General features: G+C 50.9%; 1 protein-coding gene across 4 annotated transcripts in view; it reads left to right on the top strand.

Moving 5' to 3' along the window:
* Window positions 1-23,438, top strand: part of Pik3cd (phosphatidylinositol-4,5-bisphosphate 3-kinase catalytic subunit delta) — a 45,286-nt gene that overhangs the window by 11,747 nt on the left and 10,101 nt on the right. For 2 of the 4 annotated variants that reach the window (XM_047523262.1, XM_047523244.1), the window contains exons 2-3: window positions 7,798-7,916; window positions 21,549-21,721. In XM_047523262.1, the coding sequence (XP_047379218.1) occupies window positions 21,581-21,721 (141 nt within the window). In that variant the 5' untranslated portion in view covers window positions 7,798-7,916; window positions 21,549-21,580. Of the gene's footprint in view, window positions 1-5,829; window positions 5,992-7,797; window positions 7,917-21,548; window positions 21,722-23,438 lie in introns of those variants that run through there. The other 2 variants (XM_047523247.1, XM_047523256.1) reach the window with 2 other exon arrangements.

The raw sequence follows: 23,438 nt of genomic DNA, 5'->3' as shown, positions 1-23,438 counted from the left end.
CTTAGAACAGGCCCGGGATCCATCCCAGTGGGGATGTCTGACACTTCCCACACACTTCCTGGGTCACTGTGATATTGTGAAATAGCTATTGGGTCTTTCTCTTCGTTTCCTAGGATACAACTCCTAAAATTCTTGGAATCTTCCAAGTAATAAATGTCTTTTTGGATGCTAATGAGTTGGCTGATGGCTGACAGCCCCAGGTAGCTTCAGGATGGGCCTGGTCATCAGAAAGACCAAGGTGAGATTGGAGACTTGGGACTTTCAGTCTCAGCCCTCAAACTTCAGGGAGGAAAAAGGGACCAATGATGTAATCAATCATACCTATGTAATGAAAACTTCATAAAACCCCAAAAGAACCAGGTTCAGAGAGTTTTGGATGGCTGAACACAGAGAGGAGGTACCCAGAGAGGCGTGGAAGATTCATGCACCTTCCCCCATGGCTTGCCCTGGGTATCTCCTCATCTGCTGTTCATCCGCATCCTTTGTCATGTCCTTTATCAAGAGCCAGTAAATGTAAGTAGCCTCTCCCTGGTCTAGCAAATGAGTGGAATCAAAGGAGGGGTTACGGGGAACCTAGATTTAAAGCACAATGAGACAAGCTGGGGTCGGTCTTGAGCGACTGAGCCTTAACCTGTGGGATCGGACACCACCTCTGGTAGATAGTGTCATAGCTGAAGTGGAGGGTGCTCAGTTGGTGTCTGCTGCAGGATTGGCTGGTGTTTGGGCATGTGTGGGGAACCACCAGACCTCAGAGGTCAGAGTTGTGTTTGTTAGCATCCAGTGGGACCAACTGAGTCTGTCTATGCCTCTAAACTCAGTCACCCTTGTGATGGGTCACACCATCCAATAGAGGTCACCAAAGCCATCTTCTTTCCTGGATAGTCCATAAGACTGTCTGGAGGGGCAGAATAGGGTCTCACATATCCTGTCTTAAGACCTGAGCCTCAGTCCTCTCAGCAGCCTGCATAAGACAAGCAGTCTTAAGTGGTGGTCAAAGGGGGTCTCTGATTCTGACTCTGCCACTTGCTGGGTAGCTTGGCTGTCTTTAGCCCCGGTTTCCTGACGAAGACAATCATAGCTACCTTGTAGGGTTGTTTTGATGACTGAATGAGGTGACTGATGTTCAGGTTATCTGTTGCTTCCCAACAAGCCCCCAGCTCAGAAGTGTAAGGCAGCTCGTCTTATTATGCTCACAGTCCCGCAGTCCAGGAACTCAGCAGAGCTCAGCAGGACCGCCTGGTTGTGCTTGGTGAGGTCTGGGTTCCACTGGGCAGACCCTCGAAGGGTTGGCAATTACTGGGACAGATGGGGGCTGGAATCATCTGGAGGCTTCCTCACTCATGTCGGGGACTGGGGTGGGGTCAAAGAAGGGCTGAGCTCAGGTGGACTGTCAACCCTAGTGCCTACACCTGTCTTCCCGGCTCACCTGGGCTTCATTGTAGCATGGCGGCTCTGGATGGGTCAGGCTGTCTCAACGCAGAGCTCCCCGAGGAGCATTTCTGGAACCAAGGAGGAAGCTGAATGGCTTTTCAGGACCTAAACTCTCAGGACACAGCACCACTCCTGCCATACTTTCTTGGTCAAGGCAATCACAAGCCCACCCAGATCTAAGGAGAGGGGACATAGATGTCACCTGCCAACGGGAGGAGTGTTCCAGAATCTCCTGCCATGTTTAAAAACCTTCACCATGAATATAAAGCATCCGGCACAATAACTGCCACATGGTGTCAGCAAACGTCAGCTGCTGCTGTTGCTAGTGCTACGGGTCAAGTGCCTGTGTTAGCCAGTTCTCCAACACTGCGACAGACGCCTGACACCAGCTGACTTATAGAGAGGGCTGATTTCAACTCAGGCTTTGGAGGTTTCTGTGCAGGATCCACTAGTCCCGTGGCTTTGGGGTCTATAAGAGGCAGTACATCATGGCAGAACAAATGCTCAGCTCACCGCCAGGGAGCAGATGAGTGGGGAGGGGGCTGGGGCACCACAGTCCCCTTCCAGGCACACCCCCAGTGGCCTAGAACCTCCCACTAAGCACCATCTTTAAAGTTTCCACCACCTCCCAATGGGGCCTTTAATGCATGGGCCTGTGAGGAACATTCCTGATCAGACTATAGCAGCATCTCTCAGGCACTGAGAACACATGGGAACTTATGTGTGGCTCAGGCAAATCACTTGTCCCCTGAGTGACCTTTAAGTGCAGCTCTGTGACTATATTTAATTTAATGTTGCCAGATTCATTCTATTTATTTTCTCCTAACTTGGATGCAATTTTCAATATTTTCCTGGTCATTCGTTTAATTTTGTGGTCCCTAGCAGTTTTTCAAACACAGCTAGAGGTTTTGCAAAGAGATTCTAGAAAACCACTTCAGGTACCCTGGTGCATCTTTCATAAGCTTGGAATGTGACTCATGTTACACCCTACTTATTTCCTGATTCCAAGTTTTTCCTAGTAAGTATTCACAATTTGACCTTTTCTACAAATGGAGAATATCTTTTCATCTACAAAAGACCTAAAGATCTCAGGATCACATATTTGAATCAGGAACCTGAGACTGGCAGATTGGACAGCCCTGGCCAGGTGCTGCTAGAAGCTCCCCACTCATGCACCATCTGGCTGATCTTGGTTTCGACCTTCCGGGGCCAGCCCTCTGACCTGTGCCCCTTTCTACAGACAGGAGACAGAGCCCTGCAGAGCTTAGGAAACTCCCCCCAATCCAGGTCTAACTCCAGAGCTGCACTCTTTGCACTCTTGCCACTTTGTATGCTTTTTTGGTTGACCCACCCAAGAGCAAACATTGTGAACACAACCTTTTTTTTTTTTTTTTTTTTTGGTCTGCTGTTTCTCCATTCCTGCTCCAGGTTACAAACTCTGATAGCATCAATTAAGACAAACTTTTGGTCTAGCTTGGGGAGTTGACCAAAAAAAAAAAAAGTTTTATTTTAATTAGCTTTATTTTTTAACTACAGTTGAGCCACTTTTTTAATTAACAGGAGAGTGAGAACTCAAAGATTAATGAAAAGATGTATGGGGGAAGGGGGAGCGGAGCCTCCTGTAATTAGGCTCCCTCATCCTTATGCTTTGAGAATCAAAATATCAAGGGAGCCAGGGATATGGTTGTGTGCACCTCTAGTCCTAGTTACTCAGAGACCCAGGCAGAAGCACTTGAGCCCAGATGTTTGAGGCCAGCGAGGCAACATGGTCCCCAAGAAAACAAAACAAAACATCAAGGGAATAAAGGGGTAGGGGGTTTGTGTGATTAAATATGGAAGCTCTCTCTTCATGTCCAGGAGGATTTTGACAAGCTCTTCTATTTTCCAAATAGAGTTAAAAACAAATTTCAAACTGGTTATTGTTAGTTGCATCTAATTTTTTCTGACTTCAGTTTTCCTAGTCTTGTCCCCAACTCAGCAGTGTCCTGACAGGACCCAGGGATGCTGAATGCCAGTTTGAGAAGGAAGAGGAAAGCAGAACTCACAGAGCTGTGGCTGGGTATCTGGGGGGCAGCTGAGAGTGGAATCAGGAGACTAGTCTTGCCTCTATCTCCACCACTAACTAATGTGACCTTGGGCAAGCCAGGTCCCCAGGCGACGCTTTCTCACGGTGTAAGAGCAAATGCTGACTGTGCCCCCGCCCCTTCTTATCTCATTTAATTCTCCTCTAATTTATTATAACCTGTATCCAGAATTTTTGCACAATTCCCGCACATCTTCTTAATTAATGTAGGCACCTGTCTTTTGTAGTTTTGCCATTTCAAAGGTCCTTGGATTTTTCTCTGGGCTCTGGAGAAACTAGTGCCTGACATCGCCAGTTCTCACCAGGTCACTGGGTCCGATTCTGATGGGGACCTGGTCTTTGAGTTTGACTTTCACTCAGGCCTGTGTTGAAGGGAAAAAAAGGAAGGCTCCCAGGAGGGACACCACTGAAGAACCGGGTCCCTGGGGAGGAGGCTCCCACACGTGGAAAACCGGGGGTTGAGCGGTCGTCGGTGTCATCTGCTGCGGAAATTTCTTTGCGGTTGGAGACTGTTTAGGATACGTCCCCTCTGCAACCAGGTACCTGTCACAGAACTCTTCCTAGTCTGCCTGCAGGTCTCAGGTCCGGCGGTAATTTGTGATTTCCCATAATTTCTCCTCCTAGGAAACCCCGGAGCTATCGGGTACAGGGCGACCCGCAGGGGACTCACACCTTGGCTAAGTTAGTGGGCTGAGCTGCCTTCAGACACTTCCGGCGCTGCAAGACCGACTCCCCAGGGCCCCGTCGGAGGAAAGGAGCGGGAGGTGGAGGGAGCGCGGGGCGGATCGGGGGCGGTCCCCACCCAGTGGCCCCGGCTCCGCCTTCTCCGGAGACTGCCGGGCACAGCCTGCCTGGTGCGCGGTGGGAGTGCCCGCGACCGCGTGTGGAGCTGGGGCGTGCGGATGTCTGTGGTCTGAGCCAAAGCATGTGACGGCGTGGGTCTGTTTAAGTAGTCATGCCTAGAGGGAGGGTATTTTTGAGTGTCTGTGACATCCAGAGATGGCATGGGGGATTATCTTTTCCCCCTCCTCTGTCCTCTCTACTCCTGAGACGCCCCAAACACCGGGACTCCTGGGGGTGCTGCTGGGTGCTGGGGGAACGCAGTGGCCGCGGAGGGCCGGGGCTGCGCCCCCGGGATGGGAACTTCCCAGATCCTGCCCCCTGGTTCCCTCATCTCGGACGTCTTCGATATTCCGGGGGCTTCTGATGGAGTTTTCTCCTTGCCCTCTTTACTCGCTCCTGGGGCTTGTTGAGCTGGGATGGACCGGCCGCGCCCTGGGCGCCTCACCAACAGCGGTGAGCCCGCCAAGGGGCGCTCCTCCAACACTCGTCCCCTGGGCAGGGCTTCTAATCCTCGCAGGTCTTCCTCCCTGCGCTCCACTGCACAAAGGCTTAAGTCTAGGGCTGTGGATCCCAAGCAACATGGAAGGGCCACTTGGGTAGTTGCACAGAGAGAAGTTTATGGGTTGGTTACCAAACCAAAGCAGTTAGCAGCTGTTCTGCCGCTAAGAGGCTGCCCATGCGGGTTGGGTCAGGATGTGAGCGCGGACGTGAGGGTAGGAGTTCTTCGCCTTCGCCCATGGGTTTCCTCACTCACCATCCGGGGGAGAACCGTGCCCACCCGCCGCGTGGGTGCCTGGATAAAACCTGAACGCTCGCGCAGAAGCCTGGGCAAGGATCACCACGCTGTTACTGCGCCAGCAACCTGCCAGCACGCACCAGCTCATTGTTAGGAATAGATTTCTTAGCGAAAGTCCGGGTAAACCTACTTATTTTGTAAGAACGACGATGTAGGGGAATCTGCGATGGCTGGATTTGAGCCAAGGACCAGGGCTGGCCAACCAACCATTCGAGCGACCCCGGCTCCCGATCTGTGATTCGCGTGTGTACTCCGCCCTTTCTGGTGATGCTCTGGGAGCCGGGGAGCAGAAAGCGGCTTGGCAGATGACCAGCCCGCACTCACTTTGCAAATGTCACCTTCTTTCCGCGGGTTTTAAGGCGTTGAGACCGAGACCAGGGCCATCGTGCGCGGAGTCCCGGGTCCTGCGGCTGCTCCGGGTCTTGGGGCTCGAGGGAAGAACCTGAAGGCCCGGCCCTGAGCAACCCGGGTCTTGGAAGACTTACTTGCTGCGTGCGCTCGGCGCTTCGCTCAGCTGGGGGTGTGAGCATTTGCTGATGGTGCCCGCGGCTCGGCCGGCTCTGGCCCCGCCCCGGCCCCGAGACGCCCCGCCCCGGCCAGTGCCCCGCCCCAGCGGGCCCGCCCGCGCCGGTCCCTTGTCCAGCCCCGCCCCGGGCCGCGCCCCTCCGCCGATGCCCCGCTCGCCCGCACCTCGCGCCGCGGGCCTGCCCTCAGGCCCTGCGGTCTCCGCGCCGCCACCGGAGGCTGGCGCCCTCCGGTCACTCCCGGACCCGCCCGCCGTGTCCCCTGGGCAACCGTCTCCGGGGAGACCGAGCCCAGCCCCTGGCACCGACACCCGGTACGAAGCCCACCTGTGAGGGCGTCTGCGGGGTCCCAGCTCCCCCTCGCACCGAACGCCCCGCCCCATCCAGCGCTGGCCTTTGTCGGCTGGGGCCCAGTGAACTGGAGGCCATGGGGGTCCGCGGTGTGGGGGCTGGCGGGGGGAGACGGGCTCGTCCCGGGGCGGACAGGACCCCATGAGGAGGCCGGCCGAGGCAGGGGGGCGCCCGCGTTGGATTCTCTGGTGGGGCCGTGCGATGCGCTCCTCTCCTAGTCTGGTCGCATCCTTTTGTGCCTACCGGAGGAGGGAATCCCCAGGGTCTCGGCTGCCGCCCTTGAAGGGATGAGCAGGGTCCTGAGCGGACCCCAGACCCGGACGCGCCTGTTTGGGACAAGCTGTTTACTTGTCAGGGACCGAGCAGTTCTGCGCGCGTTCTCCCCTCCCCCTGCCTCCGATTCCGGACCGAGCATCCTCCGCTGTGTACCTCCCTGCCTACCAAGCTTTGCCCTTGAACCCAGAGGGAAGGGAGGGCAGACCCAGGCCTGGTCGGGGCCGCTCCCTCCCTGGACGCGGAGAAGGCGCGGAGAATTTTGTGAATTCTGCCCTGGCTCCTGATTCCTGACCTGAATTCCTGAGGATGGATTCTTTCCTTGCCTTCTCTTACTCTTCCTTCTCTCGGTTCCATCACGCGTTTTGCTTTGTCCTTCCTGTTTTGAAAGCGCTTTCCCGTGATCCCTCTCATTTCCCTGTGCCCGTTCTTATGTGTCTTGGTATCTCCAACATTGCCCTGTCTTTTTATTGATCAGCCACAGGAGTTGTTTGTTCCTTAGCCCTTGGCACTGGCCTCCCATTCCTGCCCTGGCAGTGTCTTGGGAAGTCCCGGCTATCCTCCCTGAGTGCTGAGGGAAGGGATCATCCACACCCACCTTCCTGGGCTCTTGCAGCAGGGTCCCCAGAGCATCCTTCCAGGAACTGGGCTGCCAGCCCAGAAGACTCTAGCTTGGCCCCTGAGAAATGTGTTGGTATAGCACATGCCTTTTCCAGTGGGTTCCTAAGGCTCTGCTTTCATATCATAGAGAAGCCAGTGGTTTAGGTTTTCTGCTCCTCAGGAACTCTCCCCAGCACACCTGCTGGGAACCAGGCTGAACGGGGAGGTAGCTGTGCCCAGGGTCAGGGCTGGGAGAGGGACAGATCCTACTTTTGGAATTCACCCAGATGGGCTGGAGCTCTGGTGTCGTGTCAGGTCTTTTCTTTCTTTCTTTCTTCTGCCTCTTTGGGGTCAGAGTATTTCCAGAAGTTCCCAAGGTGGAGAAAGAAACACCACAAATGCAGTGAGCAGTGGCCCCTCCCTCGTATCCTTCCATTTCTTCTCCAGCCCAACAGGAATGAATTTGCCTTTAGATTGGGCTTTGAAAACAGATCCACATGGGCAATCAAGATCTCAAGTTCCTGAACCTACTTTCTGCAGCCATCAAATGGAATTAGAACCCAAGCATGGCTCCGATCAATTATTTTGCTTTCAAAAACCAAACAAAACTAACAAACAACTCTTTAAAATCCATCTGAGTCATTCATGTGTACACTCCTGCTCCAGGCACTGGAAATGCTCCTGTGGCTTGCCTCAGTATCGCCAAAGGGAGCTGGGAGCGGCATTGGCACAGGTGGTCAGAAAGGTCAATCAAGCAAAAGGAAACTAGTTTGCAAGAAGGGAACCCAGGTGAAGAAGTCGCTGTTAGGCTGGAGTCCTGTAAGAGAATGCACAGGGGGTTTCTGAGAGTCTATCTTACATGTGTTTTTCTTTTTCTTTTGTTTTCTTTTTTTCAGACAAATAAGGAGCTCAGAGTCAGGCCAGGGTGGGATGACGCTCATTGATGCCAAAGCACCTTTGACCTGCCAGGCAGAGGGGCCTTTGCTGGTGGTCTTTCTTGGTTTGTTCCGGAGAGGTAGGTTGGGGAAAGAAAGCAGTGTTTGGGGGAAGGGAGAAATATTGTTTTGCAGTTAGGAATTGGAACAAAATTCACCCTCCCTGACGTCCAGCCAAAGAAGGACTTCTCCATAGGATTAGCAGGCCCAAAGGAAGAGAATGACCCAGATTTATGCTAGGGGCAAACAAAGGAGCAAGTAAACTAGACCTCAGCCAGCCTCGCAAGAGAGGGATGCTGCTGCCTGGGATGGCTTTGTACTGAGGACCCCAGAGCTGCAGCCTTTGGTACTTGACTCATGCCAGTCGTGGGAGTTTGGACCTTTTTAGGGAGAGAAAAATTAAAACATTTTTTCAAAGGAAGTGGATTGAACTTTTATAGTTCAGTAATGCTTCCTGAGGATCCTTAGGTGGGCTTCATCTGTATCTCCAAGAAGTTGGCTGTCACTGGTTCCCTGATAGGATGCTCTTTTAGGACATTGACTTGGGTGGTGTATGCAGTCCTCTCACTGTGCAAATGGAGATGCCAAGGGCACAGGCGGACACTGGCTGGGCACTGGCCAACCCAACCAAGGACCTGGGGCAGCCTGGTGTAGTTACTGAACTCGATGTTGGGGAGGCCTAGCACTGCTCTGGCAAGCTCTGTGGGTATGCAATGTGTCCTGAGTACATCTAGAACATTCCTTCTGAGCAGTGCTGTTATTTCAGAGTGGACAGGGCAGGGCTAGAGCCTGGTGCCATCTCTAAAGGTTTGTCCCACCCTCAACTTCATTGTCTCTAGGTCTTCATTGGTAGTTTCCCAGTTTCCTTGTTGGTTGTATATTTCTTTTAAAAAGTAAAATATTAAACAGAATTGTAGCCTATAAAGCGAATAATAACAGAGCCACTGTGGCGGATGGAGAAACCAGCCCAGACCTAACTTCACTCCCTCCCTCCTCTCAGCAATGCCACTGTCCATTCTCTGTGGTGCTTCTTCAAAACCCTTGGCTCTCCTGAACGTAGGTGTAAACTGTGGGTGGTGTGGAGCCGCATGGGGGGATGAGTTTCTTCTACACGTGCACTATCTTGATCTTTATTTCAGAAAATTAAAATAATAATTTTAATCCTCATTCTTTTTATTTATAAAACAATTATTTACTGTTGAAAATTTGCAAAATACAGAAAAAATTGCAAGCATCGCTCTTCTATATTCCCACCCCCAAAGAGAGAACCCTTGTTTCCTCAATGGACTATCTCCCCCACTCCTGCAGGAACTCTTCTATGAAACGTGCTTTTGGAGCTGAGCGCAGTGGCACACACTTGTAATCCCAGCTACTTGGGAGGCTGAGGCAGAAGGATTGCAAGTCCAAGGCCAGCCTCAACAATTTAGTGAGGCCCTAAGCAACTTAGTAAGGCCCTGTCTCAAAATGATAAAAAAAGGGGGGGGGGGGTGATGGCTGGGGATGTGGCTCAGTGGTTAAACACTCCGGGTTTAATCCAAGATGACTATAGACTTCCACATACACATAACTGTACACATATATGTCTATTCTGTTTCTAAATCCCTCTAAAATGAAAGTAAAGAAATAAAAATATTTAAATCCTTTAGAAAACAGAAAAGTAAATGATAGAGGAGAATGTGTTGAGAGATAGCTAAGAGAGCAGGTGGGTGAGAGGAAATCTGAGCAAAGACTTTTGAGGGCCCGGATGGTGGGGAACCAACTGATGTGCCCTCAGGACCTGGCAAGCCCTGGGAATAGGGGCTGCAGAGGGTTCCCAAGGGTGGGTGGCAGAGAGGACTGGAAGCAGGAAGACCGGGTGAAATGTGGGTTAGAGAACAGACCCTGCCCCACACTCTCAGGGCTGAGCTGGGTGACTCTCTTCTCCACCCAGGCAGAAAACAGTGTTTTCTGCAGGCATCAAAGTGGCTTGGACCCAACTGGGGGCAGGACCCAGACGTCAGCAGGGTAGCAGGTGAGGGCAGGGGAGACGTTATGTGGGGAAGAGAAGGGTTACCTGGGAGTTTGCAGACTGAATGGGGAGAACATGGCGGCCTGGCTGACACCCAGCCTCAGGCAGGGCCATGAAGAGCTTCCCTCTGAGGAAACTAACTGACCTCACAAGAAAAATGACCCTCAGACACTGGCTTTGAAGGGGAGCCTGTTGACAAGCTGGTTCACTACTTTGTCACTTCACAGTGAGGCCTGCTAAGTGACTGGCCCGACCTATGCACAATAGCTTTAAACTGGGTGGCTAAGGATCACGGATAAACTCTCGGATAGTTTATGATAACAGAAGTAAAAATTTCAAGAGAAGAGTTGAAACAGAAAAAAGTTTCTAGAAAGGAGAACAAAAAGCCTTGAGGCATGGAAAACAGAAGAGAAGAAAATTAGAGAATCAGTGTCAGAGGACCAACATTCATCTCATAAGAGCTCAAGAAGAAAGAAGGGAGAGAAATGGAGGAAGGGAAATTATACAGGAACAACTTCTAGAGCCAAAGACCTTGCTGCATTAGAGAATCTGAGCGGGACCCAGCAGTAAAGGCCCACCCTAAGGGACATCATCATGAAGTCTCAAAACTTCAGAGATAATCCCAGCAGAGTGCTGTGCTCCTGTGGTCCCAGTGACTTGGGACGCTGAGGCAGGAGGATCACTTGAGCCGGGGAGTTGAGTTCAAGGCCAGCCTGGGCAACATAGTGAGACCCTTTCTCAAAAAACAAAATGCAACAAAAACCTCCAGAGATAGAAGTAAAGTCACCAGAAGAAAAAAAGCCACATACCGATCAAAGAACAGAATGACCCTGGACTTTTTCAAAAGCAAAAGCAACACTAAAAGCTACAAGAAAATGGATAGATGTTTCCAATTTCCAGGGAAAATGAATTCCAATCCAGAATTCTTTCACCATTATTTAAGTGAAATAGTACATTAGACACACGTTTTCAGATATGAATTTTCTTTCTTTTTTTTCAGGGTGGGGTGTACTGACAGGGAGTTCTAGGGATTGAATCTAGGGGTGCTCTACCTCTGAGTCACCTCCCCCAGGTTTTTTTTTTTGGGGGGGTGGTGCTGGGGATCAAACCCAGAGCCTTGTGCTTACAAGGAAGCACTCTACCGACTGAGCTACCTCCCCAGCCCCAACCTGCCCCAGTTTTTTAAAAAATATTTTTAGTTGTCAGTGGGCCTTTATTTTATTTATTTATACGTGGTGCTGAGGATAGAATCCAATGCCTCACACATGCTAGGCAAGTGCTCTGCCACTGAGCCACAACCCAGCCCTCCTCAGCTTTTTTAATTTTACTTTTGAGACAGGGTCTCACTAAGTCACCCAGGCTGGCCTCAAACTTGCGATCCTCCTGCGTTGCTGGGATTACAAGTGTGCACCACGGTACCCAGTCAGATGTGAATTTTCAAAAACTTCACCCCTTTGTAAGGAGCAACTGGGGAGTGTTCTTCACTAGCATCAGAGGGTAAATGAAGAAAGAAGTGGGTGACGCAGTGTCTCTCATTCTCATTAGGCTTTGCTGTCAAGTGGCTTTCCATTCATAGCTCAGTTGTTAGTGTTTTTTTTTTTTTATTTTTGCGGTGCTGGGTATCGAACCCAGGGACTATGTGCTTGTGAGGCGAGCACTCTACCAACTGAGCTATCTCCCAGCCCCTGTTAGTGTGTTGAGAAATCTTGGTCGTAGGCAGAAAACAATAACACTGTACTAGGTTGTATTTTGCTACTATAACTAAATACCTGAAGCAGGATATTTATGAAGACAAGAGGTTTATTCAGTTCACAGTTTTAGAAATTGAAAATCCAAGATGAGATAGCCCCATTGGTTTAACCTCTGGTGAGGACTAATGGCAGATGGCATCATGGCAGAAGTGAAAGAGGGAGGGGTCATATCACAAAACTGCAAGTCACAGCAACAGGGAGGGGCTGGGCACACATTTTTGTAACACACACGCCTGAGAATTCACTCCAGGAGACCAGCATTCTCTCAGGACAGCACCTCAATGACTTAAGGGCCCCCCAATAGGACCCACCTCTTTTTTGTGGTGGAGGCATGTATTGGAGGTTGAACTCAGGAGTGCCCTACCACTGAACTACATCTCCAGCCCTTTTTATTTTATTTTGAGAAAGAGTCTCTCTAAGTTGCTGAGGCTGGCCTCGAATTTGTGATCCTCCTGCCTCAGCCTCCTGAATAGCTGGGATTATAGGCATGCACCATTGTTCCCAGTTTAGGGCCCAGCTTTTTTTTTTTTTTTTTTTTTTTTTTTTTTGCAGTGCTGGGGATCGAACCCAGGGCCTTGTGCATGCAAGGCAAGCACTCCACCAACTGGCAAGCACTCCACCGACTGAGCTATCTCCCCAACCCAGGGCCCAGCTCTTAACATTACCACATTGAGGATCAGGATTCCAGCATATAAATGAGAAATAGACCATATTCATAGCAACCACCTACCCTCCGTGGAAACTGCAAAGTTCTTGCCTCTAACTCACTCCCATAGCCAGGACTTGTGGCCTGGCCCCGTTGATGAGATGTATCTGTGTCATATTTTGACAGTGAATAGGGTTGAAGAGTGTGCTCTGTCCACAGCTCTGGGGTGGCAGCATTGACATACTTCAAGGTTGAGATCCTGGCACAGAAGTGCCAGGGGTACAAATTGGCACCTGGCACTCATTAGCAATAGCAGCAGGTTTGCCATCAGACATGATTCTGCACAGTAGCATCCACAGAGTATACCACAGTTGTATTTCTTTTGTTTTTAAACTTTCTGTTTTTCCTGGAGTTAGTCATTGTCTCATCTTTTTTTTTTTTTTTCTTCTAGTTGTCAATGAATCTTTTATTTTATTTCTTTATTTGTGGTGCTGGATATTGAACCCAGGGCCTCACACATGCCAGGCAAGCAAGCACTCTACCACTGAGCCACAACCCCAGCCCCTCATCTTTTTATTTGCTTTGTTTTCAATATACTAATAGTGAAATCTTCCTCATATTTTTCAACAGAATTATAATCTCTTACAAGGCAGCAGATATTTCATAACCTGTGTGCTCCTTCCCTGCCTAATGAGTGAAAGTCAACTTTTGGTTTTGTTTGTCCAGTACTGGGGGGTGGACCCAGGGACACTGTACCACTGAGCTGCACCCCGGCACTTTTTACTTTTTAATTTTGAGACAGGATCCCCCTAAATTGCTGAGGCTGGCCTTGAACTTGTGATCCTCCTGCTTCAACCTTTCCAGTAGCTGAGAGTACAGGTGTGCACCATGGTGCCCACCTGACACCAGTTAATTCTTGATTGCAAATAAAGAAGCTGACTCTGGGCTGGGTGTAGCTCCGTGGTAGAGCACTTGCCTAGCATGCAGGAGGCCCTAGCACCACACAACCAAAACAAAAGGGCCTGTGTTTAAGAACCCTGGTACATCTGGCCTAAGCCATCCCTCTGGGGGGCCCCTGGACTGTTTCTTTCTCCTGACTTACACCTTCAGGTCAAGGGGTTGGCAAGGACAGCAGCAGAGCCACCTGCTGGGACACCTGCTCCTCAGCTTGTTGACGTGGAGGGTCAGGCTTCTGGGACTTGCGGGGCACGGTCCCCCTGCTCAGTCTCTTCCTGCCTGCTCTTGCCTGGGGTTCTGCTGTCCCCCCTGCTTCCACCCTGAACCCCCTTCCACTTCTCTCGTTGCAGCCAAAGCTGTCTTCCTTGTAAAGCAAGCAAGCAGGCCGAATCTGCCTCCTGCCCAAACCCGCCCTGTGGGCTCCCAGCAAAACCTGGACTCCGGGCTGGGGTGCCAGGGCCCTGCAGGACCAGCCCCTTCCTGCCACCTCCCAGCTGCCAGTCCCCTGCCTCGGGGTCTGTGCACGCCTGTCCCACTGCCCGGAACCCTGTGGTTACTCCCATGTCATGGATCTTTGCTGGCTCACCTCTCATCAGGGCCGCAACCATTCAGTGCAACTTCCCCAGGTGACTGTCCCCTGCCCACTGTCCCTCCCTGTCATGTTCCAGCTGTTGCACTCTCTGAAATTACCTTGTTTATTCATTTGCTTCCTTTTAATTTTTTGTCTTTTTCTGTTAGACTAAAACTTCCCTAGGAGCAGGGGTGGTGCCCGTCCAGTGCCTGCTGGGCACCTAGAAGGTGCTCAAAAAAACACCTGCTGAATAACTGAGCCGAGCAGCAGGGCCCCCTCCACCTGCTCCTGAGGTCTCCAGGAGGTTGTGGTGGTTGAAGGGTCTCAGGCTTTTTGTGGTAGACAGGACCTGATGGCAGTTTCTAGAACCTCCTTCCTGGCGAGTGTCCAGGAGCTCTGTGGGGAAGTGGGCCCTCTAGTGAGGCACCTTCTGACCCTGAAGTGCCCACTCCCTTGCCCGCCTAGGTTGGGCAATGGGAGAAGTGCCGATTTCAAAATCTCCACAGGGGAGTGTCTGGGAAATGGCGCACTTGATGAAGAAGGGCATTTGGCGGCCAAACGTCAACCCAGGTCAAGGAGCCAACCCAGACTCTGCTCGCTCGGCACGGAGCAGCAGGCCAGTTCCCGGGGTCACCGGTCACCCACCTCAGGGGCACCTCTGCAGGTGTCCTCTCTCTCCTTTGTTGAGGTGGCTGTGGTCCTGCATCTTCCCTGCCTGGTTTGTGGCAGACACTCAGATGGTGTGCATAACTACCTTCTCGAAGTTTCTGTGACTGAAGCTCCTTTTCTCAGGCTGGGTGGGTTGTGAATTTAGGCTCTGGTATCCGGAGGTGAGCCTGCTGTCTTGCTGGGTTCGGACTTGTGGGGCTGGCTCCCACTTGGAACAGCTCGTGGTCACTCCACAGGGCCACACAGAGGGAGCAGGGCACACGTGGCCGGGGCTCCCATGGGGAGATGCTTATCACACAGATAGGCAGGACACAGCTTCGCTTCCTTTCCTTGCTGTGTGTCCCCTGTGCCTGAGGTGACTCGTGTGCTCCCCTGGGAAGCCATTCCCCAGGACCTGTGACTGCAGGCCCCGAAGCCTGATGTACGTCCGCAGAGTCTGGGTGGCGCTGCCTGGTGACAGCCAGTGCAAAGCAGTGGAGTCTACAGCCTGGGAAGGTGCCGGCTGGAGCCCTGGGAGAGGCTTAGGAGGAAGGAAGGGAATTCCCAGGCATCCTGGACTTGGGCAAGCCACCAGCCAGTGGGGCCCTCAGCCCAGGGGGCCAGTCAGTGGTAGCAGCTTCAGCCTAGGAGGAATCTTGGCTCTGGGGGGTGTCCCTCCTTGTGCTCCCCCTGGCGGCAAGGTCGTGTGCCACAGTGTGTTCCTGAAAGTGTTTGTGGAAAGTCCTTTGCTGGCTGGGTACAGCCAGATCAGACCCCCAGACGTTCCTTGGCCTTGGGCTAGAGGAAGAGCAGCCAACGGGGAACACCCCAGAACACTCTGGAAGGGACGACGTGGCCTCCTGCGATGGAGACCCACAAGTCGATGGCTGTCCTCCTACTACCTTTATGGACCACGTGGCCGGGAGGTGGGAGGTCCCGAGCCCCATGCTGTGCGGCTCCCCTGAACCTTCCAGATGTCGGGCATGGCTGAACCATCTGCCTATAGACGGAGATGCCTCGGGTGGGAGGGATGCCCAGGCTCATCTTGGGATGATGCCACCCTAGTTCCTGGGTGCTCCTGGCCTTCACCCACCCTTTGTCTAGGCCGTCTCACCTGTCCCAGGGCTCCACATCTGTCTCCTGCTGGCCCCTGGTTCCATCTCTGTGACCCCACAGATGGCTCCCTGGGCTCTGAACTGGCCTCTGGCAGCTCGGATTCTGCTGTCTGAGGGGGGCCACCTGCTGCCCATCTCCAGAGCCCTGTTTCTCCCTTCTGATCCCCTGTGCAGGAAATGCCCACACCCCAAACCTGCGGCCAGCCTCCCCTCTGGACCCTTTCCTCCCTGGAGCGTGCTGGATGCGGCTCGCTCTTCAGCGGGGTCTCCTGTCACTGGTGACCCCTCCGCAGCGCTGCCAGGGCTTCCTCGGGATGAAAGTCACATCTCATCATTGTTCCGCCTAAAGCCCCCTAGGGCTGCCCATCCCACTTGGAGCACAAACCCAGGTGCTGTTCGGGCTGGGTGGGGCCTGCTTCCCGATGACTCCCCCTGGCTCCACCAGGTGTCCCCTCCACTCTCTGGCCCTCACCCCAGGTCCTCTCCTGGGGCGTTTCCCAGCCTCCCCACATGTGGTGCCCCCGCCCCCAGCTTCTCTCCCTCACAGCACCACGTGGCACTGTCCCCCCTGCGCCGTGCCCTGTGGCCGCCCCCCTGCTGACCCCTGTGTACGTGTGGCTCCATGTGACCCTCTGGGCGTGAGCTCCCTCAGGGCCCGTCACGCCCTATCCCCAACTTCTGCTGTGATTCCTGGCACTTAATCAGGCTCGGTAAATACTCGTGGAATTGAGGAAGGCACCTCAGACCGAGTGATACACGTGCAAAGTACAAAATCCAGTAATGCATGAATGCCAGAGATCATGAGTTCTTGAATTCGTGTTCAGGAAATCGTGCCTGGACAGGCGGACAGAACCCGGCTCACTGTGAACAACACCAGCAAGCTCAGCAATGTGGCCAGCAAGGAAGCTTCCTGGGGGCCTGGGAGGGGGCCGTGGCATACTTTCAGACTACACAGGAGCTTGGGACCTGGGACATTCTTCTACAGTCTGTTCCTGAAGGCCTCTCTCCAGACATCTTGCCACTGCCTTTCCCTAGTCTCATTACAACACTGTTTCTAAACCATTTGGAAAAGTTTGGAATTTTGAGCTAACCAGATGCTCCGGATGGGGTCCTTCATCAGTGGCAGCGGTCAGGGGGACTGCCTGTGTGCCTCTCGATGGCAGTACAGAGGACATGGGTTGGCTCACAGAGGCAGGTCGGCTTCCAAGGAAAGAACTTTCTGAACACTAGAAGCTTCCAAAAATGAAACATGCTGCTGCCCTCATGGGAAGATACTATAAGTGGCAGGAACCCAACTTAAACTGCTCTGGAGAGAACAGCGAGTGGGCAAGGAGAGAAGGAAGGGGCGAGCTGCAGGCATGGCTGGATCCAGGGAATCAATGACATCCTCAGGCTCAGAGTGTGTTCTTCACTTTCCACTTGGAGTTCTGTTCTCCTCTGTGTTGGTCTCTTCTCAGGTTCTTCCCCTAAGGGCAGCAAATGGTTCCTAGAAGTTCCAGGTTCTGTCTTTTCTGCTACCCCAGAAAGAAGTGTTGACACCAAAACTCAGTCAAATGACTTGATGTCCACATTCCCATCCTGGGATTATTGGACCTAGGGAGGTGACATCCAGGGATGGGTTGGGCCTGAGTTCCTGTGTCCCATCCAACCCCCGTGGTGAGGGAATTTCTGATTGCTGATTGGCTGGGCCTGTGTCTCCTGCCATCTTAGTGGGCAGGGGTGAAGTCAGCCTATCTGGACCACTTGGACCAAGGGTGTGGGCACTTGTGAGAAGTCTCCACCTCCCAGATAAAACCCCAAAATGTTCCCAGCATCCAGAAGCCCCTCAGGTCCTCTTCCACGTTGGGGTAACTCTGCTGCCAACATAGATAAGCAGTTCCACCTGTGCGTGTTCTCTGTGTGGTTGAAATCATGAGCACCTGCTTTGGGTTCTGAGCTTTTTTGGCTTAGTCTTCTGTCTGTGAGATTCATTTGCATTGTGACATTGTGCGTGTGTTTGCAGATGATTCACCCTCTCTGCTGCAGAACGTTCCACTGGGAAAGGCTGTCCACGGTTTATTTCTCCACCCTACTGCCGATGTGACTTTGAGAAGTTTCCAGTTTGGGGCTCACATTATAAGCACTCTCGTGTCTTTGGGCCCATCTGTAGCGTGTGTCTGTTGAGGAGCGGATGTGCGGGTCCCAGGGCACAGTGTGTTCGGCTTTAGTAGATCCTGCCAGACAGTTTTCCATGGGGTTGTATCCGTTTGCAGTCTCCGGGTGGTTTCGCGTCCTTGGAGTCGCTGGCCTCTGTGTGCCATCACGCTGGAGAGTCTGGGTCTGGGTTTTGTCCAGAGGAGAGGGTTGGGGTTCGTTGGCTGATGCACTCTGGGTCCAGGGCCCTGAGAGAGGGCAGGAGGTCCAGCTTTCTCCTGACCTGTCTCCTGGTCACTCGCTGGCATTTGATAATGTCCTGTGCACACCCTTGGGGTCTTCCCGTTTCGCTTTCTGGGGAATCATTTCATTGCCACCCAGCTGGGGAAGTATGCTCGGCGGCTTCATTTCCAGAGTACGGAGGGGCAGGAGGCAAGGGGTGCATTTTCTCAGAACCCGGGCCTTTGGTTAGTGCTCCCAGGAGTTTTTGCATCCGTGCTCATCTTGGCCTCACCAGATTAGGTGACCATATGTACCCCTGACTTCCTCGGCTTGGCCAAAGTTCATGGAGCATCATGGATTCTCCAGGACTCCTGATTGTCCCTTAGGTTTGGAATAAAGAAGGAAGGCTTTGGCCTGGCCATTCTCAGAAAGAGGAACCCCAAGTAGGATGTGGTTTCACCACCAGAGGAAGCGGCTGCCAGAAATGGTGACCTGGGAGGACAGGGCAGGGTACGTGTCTCACTACTCAGAACCACTTCTGCATCCAGTGAGGGAGGCCTGGGCCCAACTGGCACTGCCACCAGAGAGCATCACTCTTAAATTAAACACGTCCTTAACTGGGTACAGTTAAACATGCTTGTAATCCCCGCTACTCAGGAGGTTGAGGCAGGAGGATCACAAGTTCGAGGCCAACATAATGAAACCCTCTCTCAAAACAAAAAAACTAAATGTCCTTTCAACTACTTTCAAAAGTCATTTAAATACAGGAGACTGTGACCTTATGGTTGGGAGGAAAGCGTTATGGGCTTGTTTTTCCTTTTTTGTGGTGCTGGGGAAGGAACCCAGGGTCTTGTGCATGCTAAGTATCTGTACCACTGAGCTACCTCCCCGGGGCCAGAACTCTTTTTTAAAAAATAAAAAACAAAAATAAAGAGATTGATATATTTGATTGCATCAATATTAAAAACTTGTATGCACCCCAAAGAGACCATAAACAAAAAGAAAAGATGACTCAGAGTAGGAAGAAAACATTTCCAGCTCATTCAATTCACAAAGGAATGGAATGTAGACTATATAAAGAGATTTGATAAACTAACAAGAAAAAGATAAATAACCCCACAGAACACAGACCAAGGTTACAAGCAGGCTATCTGCAGAAGATAAACATTTTGTGAATTAAAAGGGGAAAGCAATTTAAGCAACATAAGTCCATTTCATACCCATCCGATTGGCAAAAATGAGTAAGTTTAACAGTAGCAAATGCTGGGAAAATTTGGAGATCAGACAGCTCAGATGGGCCGCACCATCTAAAGGACAACCTGGGGGCATCTGATCGGGTGAATGATGGAACTAAGACTGTCACAGTTTCACTGCATGAGACTCTTGGGCACAAGTACAGAGTGCACGTGAGGAATGAACTTGAAAAGGTTTTGTTTGACTGGGATGCTGCTCACCTCATGTGCACAAGGCCCTGGATTCCATCCCCAGAATTGCACCAATCCCCCCCACCCAAAACAAAACAAAACAAAACAAAACAAAACAAAACAAAAAAAACATTTTATTTAATTTACATTAATTGAAATTTAGAAATTGATACATGATTCACTTCAGAAAAGTTTTAAGTGGTTGGAACAACCTCTGTGACTCTACTTTTATTTTTTCAACAATTTTTTAAAAATAGTTTTTTAGTCATCAATGGACATTTATTTATTTATACATGGTGCTGAGGATTGAACCCAGGGCCTCACACTTGCAGGCAAGTGCTCTACCACTCAGCCACAATGCCAGCCCCTGTGAATCTACTTTTTACCTGTAATTAGTGTGAAATGTATGAGTAGACAAAGTATTTCTTGCATTGTCTGGGCTGTGCTGGGGCTGAAACCCAGGGCCTTGCATGTGCTGGGCAAGAGCTCTGCTGCTGAGCTACCGCCCAGTCCAAGACGTTATTTCTGATGAAAATCTAAAACTGAAATGGGGAAAGAAAAGAAAGGAAGAAAAAACAAAGAAAGAAAAAAAAAAAAAAGAAAGGAAATGGCAATGAACTAAGTGTAAATTATACACCAGATTTCAAAGACTCAATACTAAAAATACATGGAATATCTTTAGTAATTTTTTTCTGTGTTGATTACATGTCAAAATGACAATCTTTTGGATGTACTGAATTAAATAAAATGCATTCTGAAACCTAATATTACCTGTCTTTTCCCTCTTTAATGTGGCTACTGTTAACCTGAGACATGTGGTTCACAGGCCTCCCTTGGACCAGGCTCACCCTGCTCTCCTGTGAACTCCAGGACCCAAGGCAGGAATATACATTGTAGCATTGTTTGAAATAACCAAGGGAAATAGCAACAAACCTTCAGGTTCATTAGCAGGAGCAGGGTAAATACATGTGCTTTCTTTACACAGTGAAATACAAGCACAAGTTAAGTGAATGAACTAGCGCTACATGTATCCACGCATGTGGGCGGATCTAAGGAGCATAAGTTGAGGGCTCAGAGCAGGTTGCAGACTTGCCACTCCATGAAGTCCTAAGGCATGCAAAAATATCCAGAATTCTTTTTGGATACATATTAGTATAATAAAAGTACAAAAATACTGATGGAGGCTATAAACAAAGACTCCAGGTCATGGTGACCTGGAGGGGAAGCTGCAGGTGAGGGAAGGGAGGGGGTGACCTGGATCTGGAGTGTATGGAAGACACAATTTGTTAGTGATGTTTTATTATTTAAGGGCAGGGCAGGGCACAGGGGAACAGGTTAGGGTCTTAGTATGATCGAGATCTTTCACCAAACCATTAGATGACCCGAGCTGTTTCTGTCATTTGGTCTTTGGTTAGAAAGTTTCAAAGAACTTCTGGGAGTGGTGGCTCATGCCTGTAATCCCAGCTACACTGGAGGCTGAGGCAGGAGGATCACAAGTTCAAGGCCAGCCTCAGCAATTTGGTAAGACCCTGTCTCAAAATAAAAAATTAAAGAGGCAGGGGTTGTGGCTCAGTGGTAGAGTGCTTGCCTAGCATGCTTGAGGTAGTGGGTTTGATTCTTAGCGCTGCATATAAATAAAATAAAGGTCCATTGATAACTAATGTATGTGTGTGTGTGTGTGTGTGTGTGTATACACATATATAAAAGAAAGGAAAAATAAATAAAATAAAGGTATTGTGTCCATCTACAACTAAAGATTTTTTTTAAAAAATTTAAATAAAACGTTAAAAGGACTAGGGGTGTAGCTCAGGGGTAGAGTGCCCCTGGGTTCAATCCCCAGTGCAAAAAAAAAAGTTGGATCAAATGCAGCCTGTGACCTTTCTCAAGTCCTGAGGTGTCCCCCCAGCCGCCCTGCCTTCGCCTATCTGTGCCAGCTGGTGGCCACGATAGGGTCTCCCAGATGTGTAACTTCCTGAGGGAAAATTATCCGGTCTGGGGCTATTGGTCTGCCGTGAGGGAGGCAGATGCGTCCGCTGGGGCGAGAGGCAGCTGAGCCCCGTGACCTGGGGCAGTAGGAGCCGCAGCTCCCTGGGCAGGTGGGCCCTGTGGGAGCTCTGTGTGCCACAGGCTGGCGCTCAGCCCCGAGCCTGCTGCTGCCCGAGGCCCCCACACACCGTTCTCAGAGGACTGGCCCAGCACAGCCGGGGTGGCTCACTCTGCCTTTGCTTCCTCTTCAGGTCACCTGGCCACTGAGAAGTAACACAGCAGAATGCCCCCTGGGGTTGACTGCCCCATGGAATTCTGGACCAAGGAGGAAAATCAGAGCGTGGTGGTCGACTTCCTGCTGCCCACAGGGGTCTACCTGAACTTCCCTGTGTCCCGCAATGCCAACCTCAGCACCATCAAGCAGGTACTGCCTGGTCCTCAGTCAGCCCTGGGAGCTCAGAAAGACAGGCGTCGTTCCTCAGATTGGGAGTCTCAGATGCAAATTTTGATGGATATAAAGAATTGTTCCAAACACGGGGTTAAACTCCCCTGACCACCTGAATTAACCTCCCCGGAGCAGTATGTTTCCCTTCCTAGTACTGGAGGGCTAGCTACAAGCCCCGGTCACTGTGAAGCCTCCAGGGCCGGGATGGAACTTTGAAAGTTTGACCCACGTTATGCTGTCACCATAGGGACCACAGTCTGCCCACGGCCACTGAAGAGCCTTGCAGGGTTTTCTCTTTAAACCTGCTGCCACGTTGATGGTAGCGCACAGCATCCTTGGAGAGAATCCTAGGTTCCACTGAATAAATTTCAGGATGAATTACTGAGGCAAAGCACTGAACATCAGGATGGTATTTGGTAGGTGTTGTCCTGTGACTTTCAAAGGGTTTCTGCCACTTACAAACTTGGACTTAATGGGTCAGGCCTTGGGCTGCCAGAGGGCAAGAACTTATTTCAGAATTTTAAAAGCTATCATTGAGAGCAGGAAAAAAACGATAGAAGCAATGGACCATACTTAACGGATTTTGTTTTTGTTTTTTTACTTCCTGGAATATTACTCTCTCTTTCTTCCTTCTTTTATTTTTTCTACCTCAAAAGTAGCTAGGTGTGGTGCCACGTGTCTGTAATCCCAGCGACTCAGGAGGCTGAGGCAGGAAGATTCAAAGCCAGCCTTAGCAACTTAGCAAGGTCTAATCAACTCAGGGAGACCCTGTCTCTAAATAAAATGCAAAAAAGGGCTGAGGATGTGACTCAGTGGTGGAGTGCCTCTGGGTTCAATCCCTGTACCAAAAAAAAAAAAAAAAAAAAAAAAGGTAATATGGACCCATTCGAATTTTGGAAAATAAGAAGAGACCTACCTGTGATCCAGTCATAGAAGAGAGTCACAGTCAGTACTTCAGCCATTTCCTCTTTTCTATCTACAGTGTTGTTTTATTCGAAAATTCAGATTATGAACTTTCACGTCCTTTTTCTGAGTGAGCATAGTCACATCTTTTCATGTTATAAACTTCCTGTAAATATCATTATGAAGTTCATTTTCTCTGCTTACAGAACTACCTACAATGTGATTAAACACTACAGTAACACACATCACCCCTGTCCTCCGGGTCCCACCTCTCACTTCAAAGTGGTTTTGATTTCTTCACATTTTTATCACTTTGAGGGGCCAGGTTTAAAGCACTGAGGCTTGGTGGGCTATTGTTATCTGTCACAGTGGTTCAACTCTGCCACTGCTTGAGGCCACCATCGCCTGGGAGGGGTGAAAGCAGCCCTAGGTAATGTGTCTCTGGTGGCCGTGACTGTGCGCCAGTAACCAGGTGCCCACCAGATTTGCCTGAAAGCTGGATGTGCCAAGTCCTGATCTATGTTAATGAATATGGTCACAGTGGTTGCTTTATGGGATGCGCTGGAATTACGTTTGCTGTTCTACCACACGAAGTGTCCAGTAATGACATAGCTGGACCCTCATACCAGTCTCCCGGGCTGTGTGGTGGCCTGGGCCCTCCGCTGCATGACAGACCACCATTGGCTGCTCTGGGCTGGGGTGATGACGGTCCCACTGCCTCCAGCAGCAGCCTGCCTCACCCAAGAGCGCTCGCGACAGCCTTCACCCAGCACTGCCCTTTATTTGGCCCCTG

The sequence above is a fragment of the Sciurus carolinensis genome, chromosome 1 (assembly GCF_902686445.1).
Source record: "Sciurus carolinensis chromosome 1, mSciCar1.2, whole genome shotgun sequence".
NCBI classification, from domain to species: domain Eukaryota; kingdom Metazoa; phylum Chordata; class Mammalia; order Rodentia; family Sciuridae; genus Sciurus; species Sciurus carolinensis.
This window is presented reverse-complemented; position numbering and strand designations above follow the sequence as displayed.